Source organism: Lepisma saccharinum, chromosome 1 (assembly GCF_977018435.1).
Source record: "Lepisma saccharinum chromosome 1, izLepSacc3.1, whole genome shotgun sequence".
Lineage (NCBI taxonomy): Eukaryota > Metazoa > Arthropoda > Insecta > Zygentoma > Lepismatidae > Lepisma > Lepisma saccharinum.
In genome coordinates this window covers 21,500,533-21,524,440 of record NC_139229.1, presented here as the reverse complement: position 1 = coordinate 21,524,440, position 23,908 = coordinate 21,500,533, and the positions used below count along the sequence as shown (strand labels likewise).

The 23,908-nt window shown below is 35.3% G+C and overlaps 1 protein-coding gene across 1 annotated transcript in view; it reads right to left on the bottom strand.

The window, feature by feature from the left end:
* The window catches only part of LOC145986819 (uncharacterized), a 51,673-nt gene that overhangs the window by 6,427 nt on the left and 21,338 nt on the right, over positions 1 to 23,908 (bottom strand). Inside the window, exons 3-9 of the mRNA XM_083121305.1 lie at positions 18,095 to 18,302; positions 17,400 to 17,576; positions 16,609 to 16,741; positions 16,151 to 16,307; positions 12,151 to 12,324; positions 6,550 to 6,625; positions 1,602 to 1,651 (exon numbers count right to left, since the gene is read on the bottom strand). Coding sequence (XP_082977431.1) covers positions 1,602 to 1,651; positions 6,550 to 6,625; positions 12,151 to 12,324; positions 16,151 to 16,307; positions 16,609 to 16,741; positions 17,400 to 17,576; positions 18,095 to 18,302 — 975 coding nt within the window. The remainder of the gene's footprint in view (positions 1 to 1,601; positions 1,652 to 6,549; positions 6,626 to 12,150; positions 12,325 to 16,150; positions 16,308 to 16,608; positions 16,742 to 17,399; positions 17,577 to 18,094; positions 18,303 to 23,908) is intronic.

The following is a 23,908-nucleotide window of genomic DNA, read 5'->3' as shown; positions in this document are numbered from 1 at the left end:
GTAGACTGAGGCTGCTATGAGATCTCAGAATGAAATTGCAGCTGCATAATTTAACGTGAATCAGTAATACAGGGTACTAAGTTTTGATAGTTTGCTAATTATATGGAAACTGTAATTGTTAGATATGTAATAGATAAATATGACATAAAATACATAAAATATGCAAATAATTATATGTAGACTTGATGATAATAATAATAATAATAACAATTATAAAAAAGGGGAAAGAAAGATAAACAAACTTTTATATTAGATTATATTAATTAATAATAAGTATATAAATGTATGTTCATGGTTTTTACTACACTTACATTGTTAAACATTTAATTTTAATTTAATTTGTTTTCAAAATTTCCTTTATATCCAGTCTCTAGGGTGCCTACTGGATTCCAGCAGATTCCAAGTTTAGCAATTTTTAAGTTAAAATTTCTAAGAGTTTATGGTCCCTCATCTTGGATTTATTATTAAAGAAACTTTAGTCACAATTTAATGTGGGGTTCTGATATTACTCTTTTACAGTTTTTTTTTTATCGTTATTATGCTATTATATTATTTTATCCCTAGAGATGGTTTTTAGGTCATTCTTCATCTTTGACGACTTCTCTCTGGGCAACCTTCATGGCTCTCCCCAGTTTGATTGGGCAGGCGTAACCCTCTCCTGGCGGTGGCTCCTCATCTCCCAGTGAACAGTCTGAAGTTTCTCCTTCAGGATGAATCTTCCGGTGCCGACTCCTCTTTTTCCTCTGATTGTGATGGTCTCCGGGGAGGGGGTGTGGGGACTTGGTTCCATATCCTGCTGCTTCTGCGGGGCTCCTGTTGAGGAGGGGGGCTGGTGGGCATCGGGTTACCGGTTCCGTCAGGTACCTCCGCAACTCGATATTAGACACTAAGTCTGCGAGGTCACATAACTTCTTTACATGTTCGCTCCTTATCAGTTCGAAGATGTTGTTATTCGGCAGGTCTCTTCTGGCCGATATTATCTGATCATCGGAGGCGGGGCAGTAAAAAACTATTTTCTGGAGTGTCTCTTTCCATCCAGCAGTCTCGGCATATGTCAGTTCCCCTTTTACCTATTTTTGTGAGGTAACTCCTGTATGGTCCGTGCCCTGTTAGAAGATGTATCAGCCCTCTGGATGGTGTGACGTCCCTGTTAAAAACGTTCTCCTGCGTGCAGGGGAGGAAGTTATGCAATCTTCAAGATCTTGACCTAAAGTGAATTAGTCTGACATTTACTTTGACAACTTAGTAACTCATTAATTTGTTACTGTATTTATGTTCTTTTCTTATTTCAAGAAGCCAAACAAAATTAAAAACACTACAATAACACATTGAATATATTACAACATGGATAGCATAATAAAGAGTGAATAAGATAATACAAATATCATGGACACACAGATAGAAGGAAACAATGAGGAGCTGAAATGTACAAGAGAGAGAAACCAAAATTACAAATTGAAATATGTGAAAGAGAACAATAAAAGCAAGTAATAATAGTTATTTATTACTTAAATGATTGAAATATGGTAATAAAAATTAAATATTGAAATATGTCAAGAAATAAAAAAAGGCTTTATTGATACCTTCTATCACACACATACCTTCACTTTAACAGTTGGAACCACAATACCAGAGCTGGCTTTCTGTGAACCTTGAAAAGACAAATGACAGCTATGTAAATACAACTTTCCATATCAAGTAATTGTGGACTTAAAACAATAAATCAATCAATCAATCAACTTTCAAGTAAATTGAAGTGAATGATTATCACATATTTTATCTCTCCTTACTTTCACACTTAAGAATTTGAAGAAAAAACCTATTTTTTTATGTAATATATTAATAAATTTGTGATCGTATAGCATTCACAATGTGTACAAAAGTGTGTGTTTTCTTGGATCGTTGTTGTAAGCCGCTAATGCAGGCAAAAGATAGGCCAACAAGAATACACAGTCACCAGTCTGCCTTTCCATTGTTCCATGAGCTTAACTATTGTGAAATATTTTGTTGATAAGAACGGGGAAACAACCCAGATGTGAATCATCGTGCACATGCATAGTATATTTTGATAGCGCTATTGGCACGATTCTCTTTGAACCTAAATGTTTACAGTGTCGTTTGGGATCCGTTGATATGTCTAAACAATATAAGTGACCACAAAGTTCAATTTTGCAATTGCTTTTACAAAAAGTAGCATAGTGACTAACAAGAATTGTGAAAATTCTACGACATTGGAAAGTGCTTCGTAGCAGTGTGGCGACGTTAATGCGAATGTTCTCCCCGGTACTGATTTTGCATCCCCTTGTGAACTCTCAAGTGATGCTGAATCGACATCCACATCACTAAATAATGTTGAAGCGGTGCTTTGTGAATCATGTAGAAGTGATAAATATTTTGCTCTTTAAACTGACTTTTGATTGAACGAGGGCCTCCCCGATGGCTTAATGGTAACATCATCACCTTGTCAAGCAGAGGTGGTGCAAGGGGAGCATGAAGGGTTGCTTGCACACCCTCAAATTTTCTTCCGCACCCCCTTCAGCACCCCCTATGCAAAACTTATGTTGAAAACATTAAATCTTACAGTGTCATATATTGTAGTCGCATTGAGTGGCCGAATGTTAAGTTTTGCAGTGAGTTTGCTGTTATTGCATACAACAGCCAAGCATTGAAAGAAAAGCCGCATATATTTTCTTGTACTGTCGGCAGTCGCTGTAAAGATCAGAGGCCGTTATCTTTTGTTCCGTCAGTATTGTTGTTAAGAATTTCTTCTTCTCTTGTTTTAAGTGGCCTGTTTGGTTGTTTTTTTTATATTTGCCTAGAACTCTGCGAGTTCTTTCTTTGGCATTGTTGTTAAACGGTTCTATTGTCCACCTACTTCTCCAAGTTGCACTGGAACAAAAATTTCAGGTGCTTTCAAGATATTATCAGGTCGTGCTCGAGAAATTATTTAACGTGAGTTGGATCGTGACGGGTAGTTTACCTGTTAGTATGTTCTATATGTTCTACGTAACATGTTTAGTAAAGTATAATTTCAGACCTTGTTGAGGAGCCCAAAGTTCGCAAAGAAATGTTACAGTTTGTTGATGGGGATAGTGAGGCAGAAGGGGATTTTAACCAATTTGAAGTTGCAGTGCACTTTGCATTTTCTCCTGACACTGTAGCATCTGGGGCAGATGGAAGATAGCCAGTGGCACACCCACAGGATGACATTACCCTAAACCTTGATCGGAAATCAATTATATGGGGAGCAAGCGAGCTAACATTATTGAAGTAAAAGAAAAGCAAGGCTAGTAGAATCTAAGAGTAGCAGGACAAAATGATACTCAAGATGGAATTAGTTTTCATAATTTTTTCTTCCAGACAGCCAAGGGCACCTGCAAGGGACGGATGGGGCACAGAGAGGCAATTACCATCCTAGATTTCAAATTTTATGCAAATAAAAATACATTTCGTAAATTGTTTTTCATAACTTCGTAAAAGTTCAGAGCCTTATCTAGGGGGCGGCGAACAATCTAAATTAAAACGTTATAAAAGAGAGAATGCGATGCCCTATTAAATTAATATTATTCTCAGTTTGCAATAATTTGGATCTAAAAATTTTCTTGCGAGCGATTTTACAATGCATTCTGTAATGCATTCAGAAATGCATTATAAATTACCAGAGAGAGAAGTAAGACCAACTATGTACTTCATACTGCTACTGCTAAGCAGTTTGGTCTTAATTGCATGAACAATTGTTTGGATGAAAAGGAGAGCACACATTTCAGAGATTTATATAATTTTAGTTGTGGGTTTGTTATGAGTCGGATGAATTGATTATGTAATGCATTTGAATAATATGTTACATAGATGTATTAAAAAAACTTTGAATATGTACACAATTTAGTGTTAACATGTTGCATATGTATTTTCTTATTTTTTACGGCGCTCCATGTTGCACATGTGTAAAATACATGTTGTACATGAAAATTATACATTTCATATGTACAAAAAGAATTATATGCATCATGCATTTTCTGTCTTTTAGAAATACAGTTTGTGGGCTTGTTTTCAATTATTAGCTAATGTGAAATTAAACGTTTTCAAAAAATATTTCAAATTGTGTGTCCAACACAAATGCTTTAGCACCGACTTCTCCCTTTTTTGCATGATTTACAAGGATAATAACATCTTTGATACTACTACTACTACTAAGAATAATAATAATGTCATTATTATTATTATTGGCACGTTTATCCTGGTACTTGCTACTCCCCCGCCCCCTCTCGACAAAAAATTGTTGTTGCACATCTGCTAATAAAACATGCATGCATATTTCATGCCTTCTTTATTTTCAACATCGCACCCCCTAAATTTTATTCTGCACCCCCTCAGCACCATCAGATTATTTATCCTGGCGCCGCCACTGTTGTCAAGGGGTTTTGGGTTTGCTAATTGGTGGAGGCACATTGCACAGTGGTATGGATCCCACTTTAAACTGTAGGTACAGTCCCGATTAGCCTATCTGTGTATAAAATGGATTTGAAAGACCAATTCAAACTAAAGACTTTTGAATGCAATAGAACTCAGTGGAATTGAGCAAAATGTATAGAGTGAGTGTGAATATATACATCGTGCCTCTTCATCATCTTGGGTGATTTCCATGCTATAATAATTCAATTTATTTTAATATATTTGCTTGTTCTCATGGATTTCTTCATACTTAACATGTCTTACCTATCATAGAAATAAACACTGACTAGAGAATTATTTTGCAAGAAAGTTGACATGCTCCTAGAATTTGTTAAAAATCAAAGGACTAGAATGTAATTTCGTTCTATTGCTTTTTATGTAGATTTATACTACTTAACCCTAGAAAGCTAAAGTGTATGAAAAGTTTCGTTAAAGATAACGTATCATAAAATTTACAACCAATAGGTTTTTAGAAAATTGAATTTATTGAACATGAATTGTACAGCATTTTTCCCGATGCTCCCCACAGATCGGCTTGTTGCAGAGGCAGCAGTACAATGATGTCAGCCTCCTCTTTGCCTATGGACAAATTCCGCAGATTGTGCATGGCTGGTTTTGTGCATTCACTTTTGGTGAATTGTGCATTCACTTTTAGATTGCTCAAGTCAGAAACACCGTACACCATTCGGAGTATTTTGCTCCATACGTAACACATGTGTAGCAAAACAGTATTTTATAATCAAGGAAACCGGCATGACGGAAGTAATTTAAAAAAACTACCTGAATCACAAGCACCTCTAGAACAACAGTAGACTTCATTGTTGTGGATGATACAACTATTGATTGATTTGGTTTATTTTACTTCACTTTCTACCACTTTTGGCTAATCGCAAATATGAATATGAGTGATGATATTGATGAAGAGACACTCACAAAGAACATGCGTAGGCCGGGATTCGAACCGGAAACCTCTGGCATCTTAGCACGCTGTGCAAAACACTGACACGAAGGTGGGTGGATGATCCAACAATCTTACACTCTACTGACGTAACAGTGCATATTAGTAGTAATTCAGAGTTTCAGACCACTGTTTATTGTATCTTGAGAATGCTGATAAACATTTTAAAATAATTTTGTCAAGAGATCATACGATGTTAAGAGTTTTGAAACGAATGTTAAACATTTCCACTGGCACAATATTAGGCAGTTAGATACTAACGAAAAAATATATTTTTTAAATAAATAGTTTTGTGGGTTAGGTGGTAGAGCAGCCACAGGCTGAACTTCTACCACGAGGACTTTATCAACTTGTTTGACAAAAACTGTTTTGTTCTTTTAATTTTTAATGCACTTCACTGTTCTTGTGATAAATTACCCAATGCAGTGGTCATTAAAGATACGTCAGTCAATATTGCGTATTGTAGCATCACACAGCACGAGCAGAGGCACGAGCACGAAAAACAGGGTAGAAATTCTACTTCTGTCGTCTGCATCGGAAGTACAGCGCCTTGAATCGGAAGGCAGGAAAGGTCACATGGCCCCTAGAACCAATCAGGTGCTCCGCTCCGTACGCCAGCATATGGCGAGAGCATTTCGCCTGTGCTGTAGAGATCCAAGCCACAAGCTTTCCCTTCTTCTCTCTGCCTACAGCAGGCATGGTCCTGTACCCCAAACCTAGCCGGCGTCCGGCAAGCAAAGACATTAGAGAAATGCTACAAGGAGAGCTGTTAGTGGAGCGTTGTAGACGGATCGCGAAAAATAGCTTTTATAATGCCATTATGCTCAAACATGTATATAATTAGTCACGTTTTACTTTAAATTTACAGCATTTACGCATTTTTAAAATTTTAAATCAGGGAACGCCGGGCGTATGGGCATATTAGGATGCTACGCTACTGGTAGTTAGTAGTGGTAGTGGTATTAAGTAACAGCAGCAGCATTAGTAGTAATAGTAGTAGTAATTAAACTATAGAGAAACACTGGTAATGTGAATTTGGATAAACAGTTTAAAAAATACCCCTCCTTCCCTTGATGAAATTCTGTGTACGCTACTGTTACCCTTATAGAATTAAAATAAATTTTGCTTTTATTTCCTACCTGGTGCCTGAGGTATATTCAAAATATCAGATACCCTGGTAGATACCACAACTGGTGATTCTGTGCATCCATAACCCTAAAAACAAAGAATGTAAAAGTTACAGAACATGGCATATGTTCTCAATATTTTAATCACATCTAAAAATATTACTTGTTGAATAGACAGTGTTCCAATGCATCATAGAGCTATGGAACAACCACTGGAATTTGAGTACTCACAAGAGGAGGCCACAAATCAGATTTATTAGTAAATAATGCAAGTAATAATTATGCAAGTAAATGTTACAGACAATGATGTGCACAGGGGGTCAAGGTGGTGCCAATTGCTCCCTAATACAAGGGTCATTTCAAAAGTTTTGCACACTGTACATGCACAACCATAACAGTGTCATGATCAGTTTCATTATTGCATCAGTTGTGAGTCAGACTTCAGTCCAAAACATTGTGTGTATGATAACTGGTTAGCTTGGCTCTGTGCTCAACAATTGTACCATAAAATTGAAGAAGAAAACGACTCAAGTGAGATTTCACATAGCAATCAGCTGTCCTACATCAAATTTGAAACTTTACAACAAAAGAACACAATCAAAATTCACAAAGCTTTGCTTGAAGTGTGTGATGATAGTACAGTGGATCGTAGAACAGTGATGTGAAATGCTTCTTATTTTCTATCAGTAGTAACAGGAGAAGAACCATAGATTTTCCTCGTATTTTGGATTTTCTCTGAAACTAATTTCCAGCCTGTGGTGATAATGAATTATATTAAGTGTGCGAAATATGTTTAAAATCAATTTATGTTAATCTATGGAGATGTAACTGATTAAGGAGAGCCTCCACGATGGCGTAGTGAAAACATCGTTGCGTTGCAATCAAGGAGTTCTCGGATCGGTGGAGGCACATAGTTGTTTGGACCCCACTTTAAACTGTAGGTCCAGCCCCGATTAGCATTTCTGTGCATAAAGTGGACTTCAAAAAATTACTTCTGCCGAATTTGTGGCAGTAAGTTATTGATTGTAAGTTGCATTGTTGCAGGATCTGGCATGGATAAGAGGCATGTTCAAAGGAGCTTTTAATTTTCACTTTTTTTAAATTTTTTTATTTTTTTTTTTTGTCGCTTTTCTGCCACTTTTGAGTAATCAGGATGATGAAGGTGAGCAATAATATGATAGTAGGGCACTCACAAAGAACATCAATGCCCAGACCGGTATTCGAACTTGGGATCCCTGTCGTCGTAGCGCTATATGCTAGCCACTCCTCCATGGAGGTCAACAATTTTCACATAGACACAAATCTTTCTTACATATTTTATTACCTGCTACACTTCCTACCACTCCCTCTTATAATGAATACTACCCCTTCATTTTAAGTTAAGAATATTTACAGCTTTCGCTTGGTAAAGAATGACTCATTGATTGAGTTGGTATTTTAAGTCCACTTTATGCAAAGTAAGGCTAATCGGGACTGGACCTACATTTTAAAGTGGGATCTGAATCACTATGTGCCTCCACCAAGTATCGAACCCAGGACCTCTTGATTACATGGGGACGACGCTATCACTGTGCAATCGGGGAGGCCCTGGTAAAGAATGAGTACTGCCTTTCATGTTGAGGCACAAATTCTATCACCCAAATTTGATATTTGGAAAATGTAGGCCCAGTATAGATTAATCTTTGTGAATGCATGTAAATTAGCAAACATTATGCGCTGTTTCAAGATTATAAATTAGGATAAAAATTATACATTATGAATCTCAGTAGAGAAAATGCAACTTGCATTTCATAATTGCCTATGTCCAACTGATCACCGTATGCAGAGTTTTACACGTCACACTTAAAGTACATTCTGTGATTGTTTCTAGGGTATGAACCAGGCGCGTATATTCTAGGCTACTTAGGCTATCGCCGAAGCCCAGATTAAATACAGGAAATAATCGACTAGCAAATGTGACTGATGCTTCACCCTCAAACAACAACCGCAGGAAAAAATGATAGTATAAAACCTGCGACTCCTGTGCACCATACTCTCGCGAGGAGGAGAGTGGACCATGCTTCCTTATGGGCCGAGCGGAACGGAAGAAGAAAAGGCTGTGTGGGGATTTTTCGTCCAAGGTTTGTTTTCCTTTGTTACCACCAGGCTTCAGCTGTTAAATTCTTCCTCGACCAGCACCTGGAGGCGGTCGGTGACATATTTGTAGTAGCTTCCAAACCCAAGTGTGAACAGAGAAATCTTCACTTTACAATGGCAATAAAACCTTACAGCGATGCCAATTCGCTAACCAGCATGGGATTATTTCCAGGTAAGGGAAATTTTGAACTGGAAAAGAGTGGCATGTGATAGGGAATTTGTTCTCTAGGCCAAAACAACACTGTCCCATCGAACACATGCAGAAGTCACAGGACGATGTTTCCACCCAACCACACTTTACGATGTTTTCAACCCCTCTGCTGCTTTGTATATGACTGGCTGGGGTAGACTGACTGGCCGGAGATGACAAAGGGCATTTTGCGAGTGGAACTTGTGTTGAAGGAAGTTTAAGAAAATTAGGTTTCTTACTGCATGAATTTTCAAGTGTATTGAGTGAGTGAATTACGTATATATGTTTTGAATGATCTGGGCTGGGTCGTATAGTGAGCGAAAATGAGTGACATAATTAACGAACTATTGAGAAAACAATTTACTCGGCTTTTGCATGAGGATAAACTTCAAATCTTGAAGATATGCAGCCTCTGGCATCACAAAGAAGAGAAGAATAGGTTTGATTTGTTATTTTGCGTTGCTTTTCTGCCACTGTAGCTAATCGTGACGATGAGGGACGATACGATGAAATTCATGAAGGGACATTCACAAAGAAATTCCATGTCTATGCCTGGATTTGAACCCGGGTCCCCTGGCATCGTAGTGCGCTGTGCTAATAACCATTTTACCACAGAGGTTGCCAAGAGAAGAATGGAGTTCCTGTTCAAATGAAATAGTGAAGGTAAGAAGTTTATTATACGCGTATATTTTATTCTCGCACATAGGCCTACATAAATATTTCACAATATGGGCCTCTATATTTTATAAATAACCATGAAATATTTTAAATGTTTTCAAATATTTTAATTTAATTTAATTTAATTTAATCTAATTATCACCCATCCTCATAGATGCAATTAATTATAAAAGTGTCATGTAAGCAAAGCAAAATAATAACAAATAAAAATAATTGAAGATTAATACAATATCAAAACTACATTAGAAAAGAATGTGAATACAACATTAATTTTCAAGCACTCATCTGGGGAGAAGTGTGTTGACAGACAGCATGCCCCCGAAAGTTGCCAATCTACGTGTAGCATGACCTTCGGTACTGAAGTTGTGTGTTTATGGAAATTTGCTGGAGGCTCCTCAAGCCTCTTATCAAGAATGCCTTGGTGTGTGCAGCATTGCCAACTTATTTTCCGTTGGGAAAAACTTTCTCCTACTGTTATATCTGTGGCCAGGTGTACAATTGAATATGCTTCTGGTGAGGTGACCCAGGTAATCAGACAGCTCAACAATAAAGGTGTCCTGTCCTGGCTGTAATATAAAGCTTGCCCAAACATTAAGAAGCTGTGACAAGGATCAATAAAGGCTTGTAAAGTGACTTTGTAAAATATGTTATTTCTATTTAATCTTACTGTGTGCAAAACTTTTGAAATGTCCCTTGTATTTTCACTTAGAAATTCAATGTAGAGCACTGTTTGTTATACTCTCAACAAAATGAATAACTTCCAAACAGCAAAAAGTTCCAAACAATAAACAGGGGGATGGGGTGTTATTTTTTATGTAATCTGATGTGTCAGGATCTAATAACTTACTTGCCATCAACAGAAATAATAGATAAAGGAAAGAAACCAATATGTGTGACAGCAAGAAAATAAAAGATTGCACTATAGAAAATATATCAGATTAGTGATCAGGGGTGTCAATTTTTTAAAAAGACATTGGATGTGCTCAAGCAATTGAGTAATAAGTTCACAAAAATAATTTCATAAATTGTTCCTTCCTAACAGTAGGGAAGATCATGGACATCCGGAAAGGAAGGGGGGGGGAGGCATGCCACCCTCCCTGGAAAATGAAAGTCAAGCAAAAATTAAGTATTTCACACCCATAATTTCATTTCAGCCACAATAATATGTGTTAATTATTGTACAAACATAAAATATTCATATTGAATCAATGTTTTTGGAGGACGCAACACTATTATGGAGGAAAAAATGCTGTTTGCCCCCTGAAAAAAGAAACCTTGTTTGCCCCTCCTTGGAAAAAATCCTGCAGACGCCCATGGGCGAGAGTATTCTTCGTGACAATGAGAAGTTTCACGGCATTGAATGAATTTTCTTAAAGCATATTTCCAGTAGGAAAAGCCAGAAGAAATTATAAAAGGGTCCCTTTTGATGGAAGAAATTTATAGATTTTTATCGTTACCTTCTTTAGATGCTCTACATAACACCACTTTCATATTTTCATCATAAAAAAAGGTGTTTTTTCTGCCATGAACTTTGAAAACTTTCTGTCTTGTTCACTTGATATTATAAAATCACAATCCCCCGAATTATTTGAAGAAAAACTTAATGAGTAATAGCTAATTTTCGAACCCATGGTTGCTTGATTACAAATTTATGAATGGTAAATAATACTAAGAAAACTGAAACCACATTACACCAATGTCTACACACGCCCAAACTTTCCTCAACTGATTCATTCTTTGCGAGTTGTGTTTTGTAAACCACACTCCTTCCCCACCCAAGAAAACTGACACTTGTTCACTTTTTCCATCTCACCACGATCCAGATCAATTGGGCTGACAGTCTGGCTTCTCCAAAATGAAATAAAGTGCACACCAACAATGCATTCTCAGTATTTTTTTAAAAGAATCTATTACTTACTGATTTCACTACAATCCATAACAAATATATAATAAGAGTAAGAAATTATTTAATAGGCTCAGGCCCCACAGGCCCATATAATTTGGTGCCACTGTTATCAAATATTTGTAACATGGAATCAGAAACGACAGTTTATATTATAAGGTATCATTCTAGCAACATCAAAAATATTTCTGTTTCATGTGACAGTTTGCCTACACTTCAGATATTAGAGCTTCCATTTGGAAATATTTTAGATCAGATATCTGCTCTTTTGTGCAGTTTTGAAACTATCACTGCTCAATGAATCTTTCATCTCCCTGAAGAATATGCTCAAAGGCTGGCATGATGCTAGATAGGCACTTTGCAGCCTTTCCTTGCAAATGATCATGCTATAGGGAAGGTAAAGGCCAGATGGGGATGTGGTTGTTCAGTTTTTCCTTTACCATCCCAGAAATAAGAAAAAAACTTTTAAACATTTTCAGAGTTCTTATGGTCAATATACTGACAAAAAAATCTTCATCGAGATACACAGTTTCATAGCATACTATATACATTTCAATATTTATTTATTTTACCTAAAGTTTCAGATACAGTACTGAATGACCATTTTACACTGAAACAGTAACAGCAGGAAAATCATGGCTTTGCAACTTAATCAGAGAAAAATATATATTTACATGCTTTGACGGTGACAAGACCAAATACTTACTGCACTAACTTCTTTCAAGTTTGGGAACTTTGCCTTGAGTCCTTGGACAAGATTTATATCTATTGCTGATCCTCCAGTGAAAATTGACTGCAAGCTCGACAGGTCATATTGAGAAGAAATTTCAGTTTTCAATAGCCAAACCAACACATATGGGAATGCTCCAAACAGCTTAGGCTTGTGAAAGAAAAGAAAGATATAATTGGTTAACTACAGCTCTACCTCCTAATTGTTTCAAAATTATGTCTACAGTAATGACTAGTACAATTTCTTAATGGTCTTTGAAATTCGACATTCTGTTCAGACGGAAACAGAGAACTGAGCAGTAGACTGTCCTTACGTACATAATTTATTATAAAATATATTATTTAAAATTAAGAGTAAATATGTCACTACATATGCACGGTCCATCTACTGGACAATTACAGACAGGTTCATTGTGGAAATTGTAGTAACTACACTTTTTCAAGAAAATTCCCAAAGCCTTAACACTTATAGTAGACACACTTTTCTTGCCTTTTTCACCGAAAATTCATCTACTATATCATCGAAGTTCAATTTACATAGAAGTTCATGTTCAATGCTTAATAAACAAAGATTGGATAAGCGATCCTGTCCCATGCCAGCATGAAGCCTGTTTTTTACTAATTTCTTTTTTGATAAAGATCATTCTCCACTGCAGTTTGTTATCATTAAATCCAAATACATTCTAAATAGAATTTTGACATTGGGAAATGTACTGCAGAATGGGTCCTTACATACAATATTATACATAGACAGTTCCATTGGGATGTCTTCCTGATGTTTGACATTGCTACTGCTTAGAACTCACAGTTTTAATACGATGTTATTAACGAAAGAAAGTTATGTACTTCGTAGGATTATTTATTATTTTAATCGTATCTGAGATTTGATTGTGTGAATAAGTGTGCCTTATTTCCACACCACAGCCAAATCAATCCATGGTATAAACTATACTGAGCTTCAGATATCTACAAAGAGATCGACTGAGAGCTGTGCTACAATTGGATCCAGAAGAGTGTAGACAATATTGATTTTTTTTTATTTTTAAAATACAACTTCTTATGTAATTTTTCACAAGCATAGTCAGATGGTTAAAATATGTTTTTGGTGGAGGCCCTTCACAGCTTCCTTTTGGTGGGGGCCCCGGAGCAATTGCCCCAGTTGCCCATAGGTTAATCCGGACCCGTGTGACAATGTTCCACAACTGAGTTATCACATTGACTTCTATGAACTCCCCGCCATTTCAACAACATGAATTTTGTCCAACTTCTTGTTGCTTTTGGACACCCCTGGCCTCTTCTGCATAATTGAAGGAACTAACTACGTGAAGTAGCATTGGAATGGTCCAAGGACTTACGTTGAATTGATGATTAACCCACAATTTTCACATTAACTTTTTGGCAAGTTAAATTAATATATTTATTCACAAATAACATGGAGATTTCATTAACGTCATATCAGTGGCATGGCATGACATTCTTGAAACTGTAAGCAATCCTTGTAATAACTCCATCATTGCCCAGTGCCTATTCAGTGACTTCAACTGCCATAACTTGTTAAAAAAGAATAATGAATTTCACAAAAGCCTACATTAGAGGTGCAATAGTATAGACCATTATTCATATTTACCTGAAAATAGAGTAATAGACTGCCATGTACTGGTTTCATAATCAACTGACTTCAAGTTACATAAGGTCCCAGGTTCGATTCCCGGTGGAGCCACATTGTGGTTTGGATCAAACTGTAGGTCCAGTTCCAATTAGCGTTACTGTGCATAAAGTGGACTTACAACACCAACTCAATCAATCAAGTCACATAAGGAGACTGACAAGTGACAAATTATCAGTTTGGTGATTCACTGGGCCCTTTGCTGAAGTTAGTTTCATAAATATCATGAAATTTGAGTTTTTTAAGCCCACTGTATGTACACATAAGCTAATCGGGACTAGATCTACAATTTAAAATGAGATCCAAACCACTATGCGCATCCACTGGATATCAAAGCTGGAACCAAAGTAAAGGTGCATAAACCATTCAATCAAATCTTGCACTAAAGAATTTTACCATCAATAAGTTCTCAATCACACAATTACAGGCATTGTCAGTTGTAATGACATTCCTGTGGATGAAAACATCATGGAAATATTGAATACACCACTAATAGCTCAGACCGTAACTCTTCTTCCAGTTGCTTACATGGTTTATAGACACATAATTTAGAATAGTTCTGTCAAGCAGAGAGCAATGACTGACTGCTATCATATCTAGCCGTGCCTAATCACAGCCTCTGTTGCCATTATTGAATACTAGACCCCAATTCAGCTACTCTTGCTGTTAAATTTCACTCTGTAGGTTTGCACATAGGATTTTTTTTTTATTAATAAGCTTTGCTATAATGCTTAAATGTAAACCATGCCTCTGCTGTATACAAAGAAGTTGAAAAATATTTCTTTTGTTGGAGCAAATCGAAGTATGAGAAAGAAGTTCAATAAATGATCAGTACATATTAGGCATGTTGCTGACAAAGATAATTATCTACATCAGTTTTAAAAATACTATAATTATAAATTAAGTAGGCAAATTATTTTTAAAATTATGATGTATCTGCTATACTTTCTAAGCTCTCATCAGGCAAAATTATTTTGCAATACCCAAATAACCAGAATCATTGGGCCAACTCCACTTTTTATGTGGGAAAGGTTGGTTGGTAAATTCAAGTTGGTCTTTCGTTGGGCCAACATTTGTGGCCAATGCTTGCCCAACCATGCAAGAGTGAGTCAAAATCAGTTTATCCTATCTTATTATTTTAAGACAACATTCAATAGTATGCTGTAAATTCTAGAGTGTAAAACAAATGATATGTAACAGTGTTTCTTTCCGAATATTTCAGTCACAGCACATACTGAAAATATAATATTTTGTTAGTGAAAGTAGAAGCTATTTGTAACTTGTAATCACTCACCAGCCCTTTGTCAGCTCCCAAGATGAAAGATATTTCTGTGTTGGGAATTGGTTATGGTTTGCCTGTTTAGCTGTATCATAACAAGAACATTCTTACAGGCATTCTTGTGAAAGTGATTCATTATCTATACATGTGATGATATGTGTAGACAATATACCATGAAATGTGAGAAACTAAGTAAACAAATTTTATTGTGCTACCACTTAAAGGTACCTTTAAAAGAATTAGATCATGTGAACAAGAAAGTATTGTGTACATTTTAATTTTACACAAATAATTTGCAATAAAGTTTATATTTGGCTTAACAATAAATTATATATATATCACAACTTAGTTTTCAGTACATTGCCCCGATATAAAAACCACCTGGGTCAATCACTTTTGGTTGTTTGGGTAATGTATTCTCTTGCACAGTCTAACAAAGCATTTTATTTTAGGAACTATAGAGTTAGGTGTACAGCAGTAGTCAAGAGATGGATGGCATCCATGTATTGAAAATTTGAACCAGCTTTTGTAGCAAGATGCATAGTAATATGCTGTGATGCCAGAAGTCTTGGTCAAGGCCCAGAGGTCTTCATTGCAGTTTTCACATTTTGTGTGTTCATCATTCAGCCTCATTGTTGTGATTAACCCCAAACACAGGAAAGCTGCATGCACGACCAACAAAACAATTTGATAGCAGTGGCATGTCCAAGATTTTTTAAAGGACAGGTTATGTCTTACTTTTTGGTAATCAGCCATATATTTTGCATATTTTCCACCATTTAAAGTTACCTTTTTTTTTAGAAATGCTGAGTACTGGTGTGACAGAAAATGACAAAATGGCATCTTACATCACGTCAGTGTAAAAGTTTACATTTATTTCTGTAGGTTTGTTTGCAAGCGATAGGTGTCACTTGTCATGTTTTGCCAAAAGCTCTCTTAGAATTGATTGTGAAAATAAAATGGACATAAACAATAAATTATGATCCTAAAATGACACACCAGATAAATATAACAAAAATAATAGTTTTGTACCCTGTATTTGGTAATAGCTTCCAGTGCTTTCTCTCCAGAATATACAGGAATGGAGTAAGCCTCATGCCCCGCAACTAGTTGTTTTAAACTTATGACCAATCCAGCAATATGGAAGTTGGTGAAAGTGAACATTACACTGCAATCCCCTATGAAATACCTAAAAGAAAAGTGTGGGTATATTTTAAGGATTCACATAGATGACCAAAGTTAATAGATACATGTAAAATAATAACAAAAATTATAGAATCATGCACTCAATTACAGAATATTTGCAGAAATATTGGAAAGGAAAAATTATCAGTATTGTCAAGTGAATAGTAAGCAATGGAGTAAAAAATCCTCACAATGTATCATAAAAGAAAATACGTATACTATTCATGTAAATTTGAGAAACATATCAGAGACAAATATATTTCCACAACCACAATATGAATTACGGAGAATGAAAAAGTCCTTACCGGAAAATGTTAACTGTGTTCAGAAAACTATGGTGTGTGTGAAGAGCTCCTTTTGGTAAACCAGTGCTGCCACTTGTGGTTGGAATCAAAACTACATCCTCCATTGGGTTTACCTGCAAATTCTCAGGAAAAGCTGAAAGCAAGAGATTAAAGTTTGAGATATACTAATGCAATTGAGAAGCAACTGAATATATCTTGAATTTAAATTGAGATTATTAATTATTATTATTATGTGGAATAATTCAGAATTATTCAAAAATACTTGTAAGAGCTTCAAATCATGGGCATCAGAAAAGGAGGTCGAGATGGTAGAAATTTGAGATCCAAAAATACATTACTTTCTTTACACAGGTATAAACTTAATACTCTGAAGGGATGGACTGTAACTATCCTGGAGCTGGCAAATCGAAAGTAATTGAATGGAGAAGGGTGGGTCTTGCACCTGTGTTACTAGAAAGGAAATGTTTAATTGTGTACTAGGTACAGATAGATCAAATTTAGGATTGTATTCATCATGTTAAGACTGAAATGTAATTTTATATGCCACTTTTAATCCCGAAATATGACTAATTTTTTTGTACCGAAATCTTGATCTTTTATTCACGGAATAATTGGATAAATGGCTAATATGAAAATATCAAGAATACATTCATATAGCGCACAATCAAAACAATGAAAATGGCAAAGAAATTATACACCTATATATATATTAACTGAACATTAAGAATGAATTTTAATACAGTACTTATCATTTTATCCATACAATATTGCCAACAAGCACACACACACACCTTTCCCATCATCCTTCAAGAGTTCCTCTAGAGATGTTGCACCTTGGACTGTCCCAATGGAGAAAAGTTTAACTTCCCATGGCAGTCTCTTCACTACATTCTTTACATGTTGTACTGTCTCTTCATCACACAGAACAAACTTAGCATCAGACTCCTTCATCAGGTCACATTGCTCATCTGAAATGAAGGAAGAAATGTATGATGATGGTTCCTCTCATAGAACCAAAGGACTCAAACAGCCATTTGTAGAGATTACTTCTGTTCATCTTTTACCTGTTACAGTTTCCCCCAGTCTTGAATGTAAATTATCAGAATCACCTCGACTTTCACCTTTAGCATTTTCTTGTGTGATGTTATCATTAACAAAGATAGGAATTACAGCTTGAATTATTACAATTTTTTTTTTCATAGTCAAGCATTTACTGCAGTTTCTTAACACCACTATGTGAATCATATAATATTTAGAATACAAAATAGGATTTTAAAAATAATACACTGCTAATTTTAAAATGAACTATAGTTATGAAACAGAAAAATTATATAATTAAAGTAAAATGTACAAACGAGAACATTTTTTTAAAACAACCCACTTCCACCTGTTTCACTTTGTGCTTATTGCATACACACTCTAATATTTTCCAAACCTCTTTCCATTTTCTTTCAATTGAGATCAATTTATATGGAAATTAAATTACCTTCACCATTGCTAGGACAACCTGCCTTGACCGTCCCATTGCACCTCCAGGCACCGAGGATGAAGAGGTCGAGCAGCGCCATCTCATTGGTGACGAAATACAGAAGCTCCCCCTTGCGGAAGCCTCTCCTTGTGAGGGCGCTCGCCACCTTCCTCGAGAGTGGCTCCACCTCTGAGAACAACACTCGTGTCCCATGGACAGTGTCTGTCTGAAAATTAAGAACAAATGATAATACATATAAGTACATTCTTTAAGAGAATCATAAGGCTAACTAACTCTCTAGCCTTCTCAAACCCGAAGGTTCATGGCTGCAGCAACACAGGCCTTCCATCTGTCCCTATCTTGAGCAAGATCTATATACTCTTTTCCATCCCTACCGATTTCCTTAAGATCCATTTCAACCTTGTCCCTCCACCTTCGTCTTGGCCTTCCTACAGGTCTCTTACCATCAGGTTTCCAAACAAGAATCCTGTAAACTCCTCTTTCCTCTCCCATTCGTGCCACATGGCCTGTCCACCTAAGTCTTCTTGATTTAATTATTCTAATAATATCTGGACATGAATACAAATTATGTACTTCTAAATTATGTAACCTTCTCCACTCACCTGTCTCCTCATCCCTTTTAGGTCCAAAGATTTTCCTAAGGATCTTAATTTCAAATACTCTCAACTTATGTTTCTCTATCAATGTACGGGACCAAGTTTCACACCCATATAATATTACAGGCAAAATTACCGTTTTGTATATTTTAACATTTAGTTTCTTAGATATTAAACGAGAAGACAAAAGTTTATGAAGCCTACTTTTTATTTCCTCTTTAATATAATTTTCATTTGTTAATATTACTCCTAAGTATTTGAATTTGGAAACTGGTTCAAACGAGTTGTTATCAATAATTAGATTTTGATAATTACCTAACACTCGGTTTCGGCCTGTAAGCATATATTTAGTTTTCTCTTTGTTAACTTCCAAACCTATCCCTTGAGCAGTTTTGAAAAATATTTTAGCATTATTCTTAATTTACTTGAAAAGTAAAATTAACGAAATTGAAACAAACAGCAAAAATAAAAATATCAGAGATTTATATAAAGGTGTAAATGAGTTTAGAAAGGGGTGGCAACCTAAAGTAAAGTTGATAAAAGATAAAGACGGTGATTTTCTAGCTGACCCAAGCGATATTCTAAATAGATGGAAGAACTACTTTAATGACCTTTTAAATGTTCATGTAGGAGATAAATCAGAAGTAAATGAAATACACACAGCAGAACCTTTAGTTCCAGAACCTAACTTGACTGAAGTTAAAGATGCTATTAAAATGCTAAAGAATAACAAAGCACCTGGCATTGATTTAATACCAGCTGAGTTAATTAAATATTGTGGAAATTCATTAATATGTCAAATTCATAAATTAATTTGTTTAATATGGAATAAAGAAGAAATCCCTCAACAGTGGAAAGAATCCATAATTGTCCCTGTGTTTAAAAAAGGTGATAAAATGAACTGCAATAATTACCGTGGAATTTCTCTACTCTCAACAACATATAAAATATTATCTAACATTCTTTTAACAAGACTAACCCCATATGCTAATGAAATTATAGGTGATTATCAATGTGGATTTAAACGTAACAGATCAACTACAGATCAAATTTTTCACATCAGACAGACACTTGAAAAAAAGTGTGAATATAATCAAAATGTCCATCAGCTATTCATTGATTTCAAAAAAGCATATGATTCGGTCAAAAGAGATAAATTATATAATATATTAATTGAGTTTGGAATACCTAAGAAGCTTGTTAGTATGATAAAAATATGCACCAGTGACACAGAAAGTAAAATTCGTGTGGGTATTAATATGTCTGACAAATTTACAATTCATGATGGGTTAAAACAAGGAGATGCATTATCTCCATTGCTCTCTAATTTTGCCTTAGAATATGCTGTTAGGAAGGTAAAAGAAACTAAAGAAGGACTAAAATTAAATGGTGTGACTCAGTTGTTAGCATATGCAGATGATGTAAACTTACTGGGGGATGATGTGAATACAATTAAGAATAATGCTAAAATATTTTTCAAAACTGCTAAAAAGATAGGTTTGGAAGTTAACAAAGAGAAAACTAAATATATGCTTACAGGCCGAAACCAAGTGTTAGGTAATAATCAAAATCTAATTATTGATAACAACTCGTTTGAACCAGTTTCCAAATTCAAATACTTAGGAGTAATATTAACAAATGAAAATTATATTAAAGAGGAAATAAAAAGTAGGCTTAATTCAGGAAATGCATGTTACTTCTCTCTTCATAAACTTTTGTCTTCTCGTTTAATATCTAAGAAACTAAAAGTTAAAATATACAAAACAGTAATTTTGCCTGTAGTATTATATGGATGTGAAACTTGATCCCTTACATTGAAAGAGGAACATAAATTGAGAGTATTTGAAAATAACATCCTTAGGAAAATCTTTGGACCTAAAAGGGATGAGGAGACAGGTGAGTGGAGAAGGTTACATAATTTAGAACTACATAATTTGTATTCATGTCCAGATATTATTAGAATAATAAAATCAAGAAGACTTAGGTGGGCAGGCCATGTGGCACGAATGGGAGAGGAAAGAGGAGTTTACAGGATTCTTGTTGGGAAACCTGATGGTAAGAGACCTGTAGGAAGGCCAAGACGAAGATGGAGGGACAACGTTGAGATGGACCTAAGGGAAATCGGTAGGGATGGAAAAGAGTATATAGAACTTGCTCAAGATAGGGAAAGATGGAAGGCCTGTGTTGCTGCAGCCATGAACCTTCGGGTTTAAGAAGGCTAGGGAGTTAGTTAGTTAGTTAGTCTTAATTGTATTTATATCATCCCCTAATAAGTCTACATCATCTGCATATGCTAACGACTGAGTTATACCATTTAATTTTAATCCTTCGTTAGTTTATTTTACCTTCCTAACAGCATATTCTAAGGCACAATTAAAGAGCAATGGAGATTAATGCATCTCCTTGTTTTAACCCATCATGAATTGTAAATTTGTCAGACACATTAATACACAATACACAAAATACCCACATGAATTTTACTTTGTTTCACTGGTGCATACTTTTATCATACTAACAAGCTTCTTAGGTATTCCAAACTCGACTAATATATTATATAATTTATCTCTTTTGACCGAATCATATGCTTTTTTGAAATCAGTGAATAGCTGATGGACATTTTGATTATATTCCCACTTTTTCTAAAGTGTCTGTCTGATGTGAAAAATTTGATCTGTAGTTGATCTGTTACGTTTAAATCCACATTGATAATCGCCTATTATTTCATTAGCATATGGGGTTAGTCTTGTTAAAAGAATGTTAGATAATATTTTATATGTTGTTGAGAGTAGAGAAATTCCACAGTAATTATTGCAGTTCATTTTATCACCTTTATTAAACACAGGAACAATTATGGATTCTTTCCACTGTTGATGAATTTCTTCTTTATTCCATATTAAACAAATTAATTTATGAATTTGACATATTAAAGAATTTCCACCATATTTAATTAACTCCGCTTGTATTAAATCAATGCCAGGTGCTTTGTTATTCTTTAGCCTTTTAATAGCATCTTTAACTTCAGTCAACTTAAGTTCTGGAACTGAAGGTTCTGCTGTGTGTACTTTATTTACTTCTGATTTACATCCTACATGAACATTTAAAAGGTCATTAAAGTAGTTCTTCCATCTATTTAGAATATTACTTGGGTCAGCTGGAAAATCACCGTCTTTATCTTTTATCAAGTTTACTTAAGGTTGCCACCCCTTTCTAAATTCATTTACACCTTTATATAAATCTCTGATATTTTTGTTTTTGCTGTTTGTTTCAATTTCGTTAATTTTGCTTTTCAAGTAATCTCTTTTTTACTTCGAAACGTACGGTTAACTTCTCGCTTTATTATATTATAATTGCTTAGATTTGTATCATCAGAGTTACTTAACCACCTAAGTCTAGCCTGATTTCTTATTTCTATTAGATTATGACATTCATTATCAAACCATGGCTTACTTTTTCTTGGTTTATGGTATCCTATACTTTCTTTAGCTTCTCATTCTATTGCATTACGTATGTGCTCCCAATCCTTATTTACGTCTGTTTCATTTATATTTTCATCATCAATTAAATCCTGCAAAACATCAAATCTATTTGACAGTTTAATTTGGTAATCTTTCTTAATTCTTTCATCAGCAAATTTTCCTGTATTAAATTTTATAACTTTTAGATTTTGTTGCTTATGATTTATCACTGAGAGTCTTTCTCTTAATTTAGCAATTACTAAATAATGGTCACTGGGTTTCGCTACCATAGGCGTGCGCACGAGGGGCAAGGGGGGGCAGTTTCCTCCCTAATCACGGACGTTCGCAGATTTATTTCCACGAAGGGACAAGCAAGGTTTTTGTTCCATGGGGCATATTACCCCAATAATAGTGTTGCCCCTAAAAAGACACCAGTTGAATTTGAAACTATCGCATAATAATTCATGTAAATTACTATGACTGAAATCAAATTATACGTATAAAATATATATCTTTAGGTTGAAATTCGTTTTCGAAGGGGGACGTGCCCTCGCCCCTCCCAGACATTCCATGCCCCTTTATTATTATGCTTTCACTTGGAAATTTTGTGTATTTTGATGTTATTAAACTATACTATACTCTTAAAGAAAATGAAGTATTTTCAAGCCGATGAAAGTTCGAAGCAACTACGGGGGAAGGTGGTTCAGTGGCGTAACCATAAGGGGGCAGGGGGGCAAATTATTTTATTGTTGATATTGCAAATATGTCTTCTTCTTGGTTCGAAATTATAACTATTTTAATCCATCAGAGCTAAATATCAGTGAAAACTATTAAAAAATTAAGCGCTGTGTACATTTGAAATCATTGTTTACAAACGTGTCAAGTTAAACAAAAATACAACAGAAAGTTACTAGGTGATAATTGTGTCTTAATTGATTTGCTTTATTTTACTTCGGGTCTTGTGTCACTTTTGGCTTATTTGCGAAGATGGAGATGAGTGATGATATGATGAATTTGATGAATAAGCACTCAAAAACATCCATGCCCAGGCCGGAATTCGAACCCGGGACCCCTGGCGTCGTAGCTTGATTTCCTAACCACTCCTCCACGGGAGCCGGTAATTGTTATCTTGAATATAGAGATTTAAACTATGAATGGCCTTTTCGAAAAAAATTGTTTATCGATTTTCGAATATGAAATTTTTCGACTTCTCGTTTTTCGAAAGAAAAAAGTTTTTCGAAAAAAATAGCTTTTTTAAAAAAATGGTTTTTGGTTTTTAGTTTTACGAAAAAAGACAAATGGTTTTCCGCTTTTCAAAAAAAAATTCGTACATTCACTTTTCATTTTCGGAAAAAATATTTTTAGATTTTCAATTTTTCGAAAAAAAAAAAAAAAAAGAGGCCATCCCTATTTTATGTATAAATTGCTTATTGAATCAAAAATCTAATATCGTCATTGTATGCAATTTGGATAGTCTACGTAACACAGCTTTGTATCAAGAGAGGCTTGTGAATCGCAATCTGCTTGGCATGCTGAGGTAATACGACACATCTTCAGACCAGAGAAATCGGATCAGTGATCGTTGTTCTTCCTTGGTGCACACTGCCGTTGGAGCAGCCATGTTTAATATGTAACAAAAGAAAGAAAAATGGAGCGACTAAGATCAAACCTTGGCCACATGACCACAAAAGTACAACCTTATAGGTGTGTTTCACCTACGTCACAAACTGTTGCATTGTGTGATCAAGCAGCCATGATTG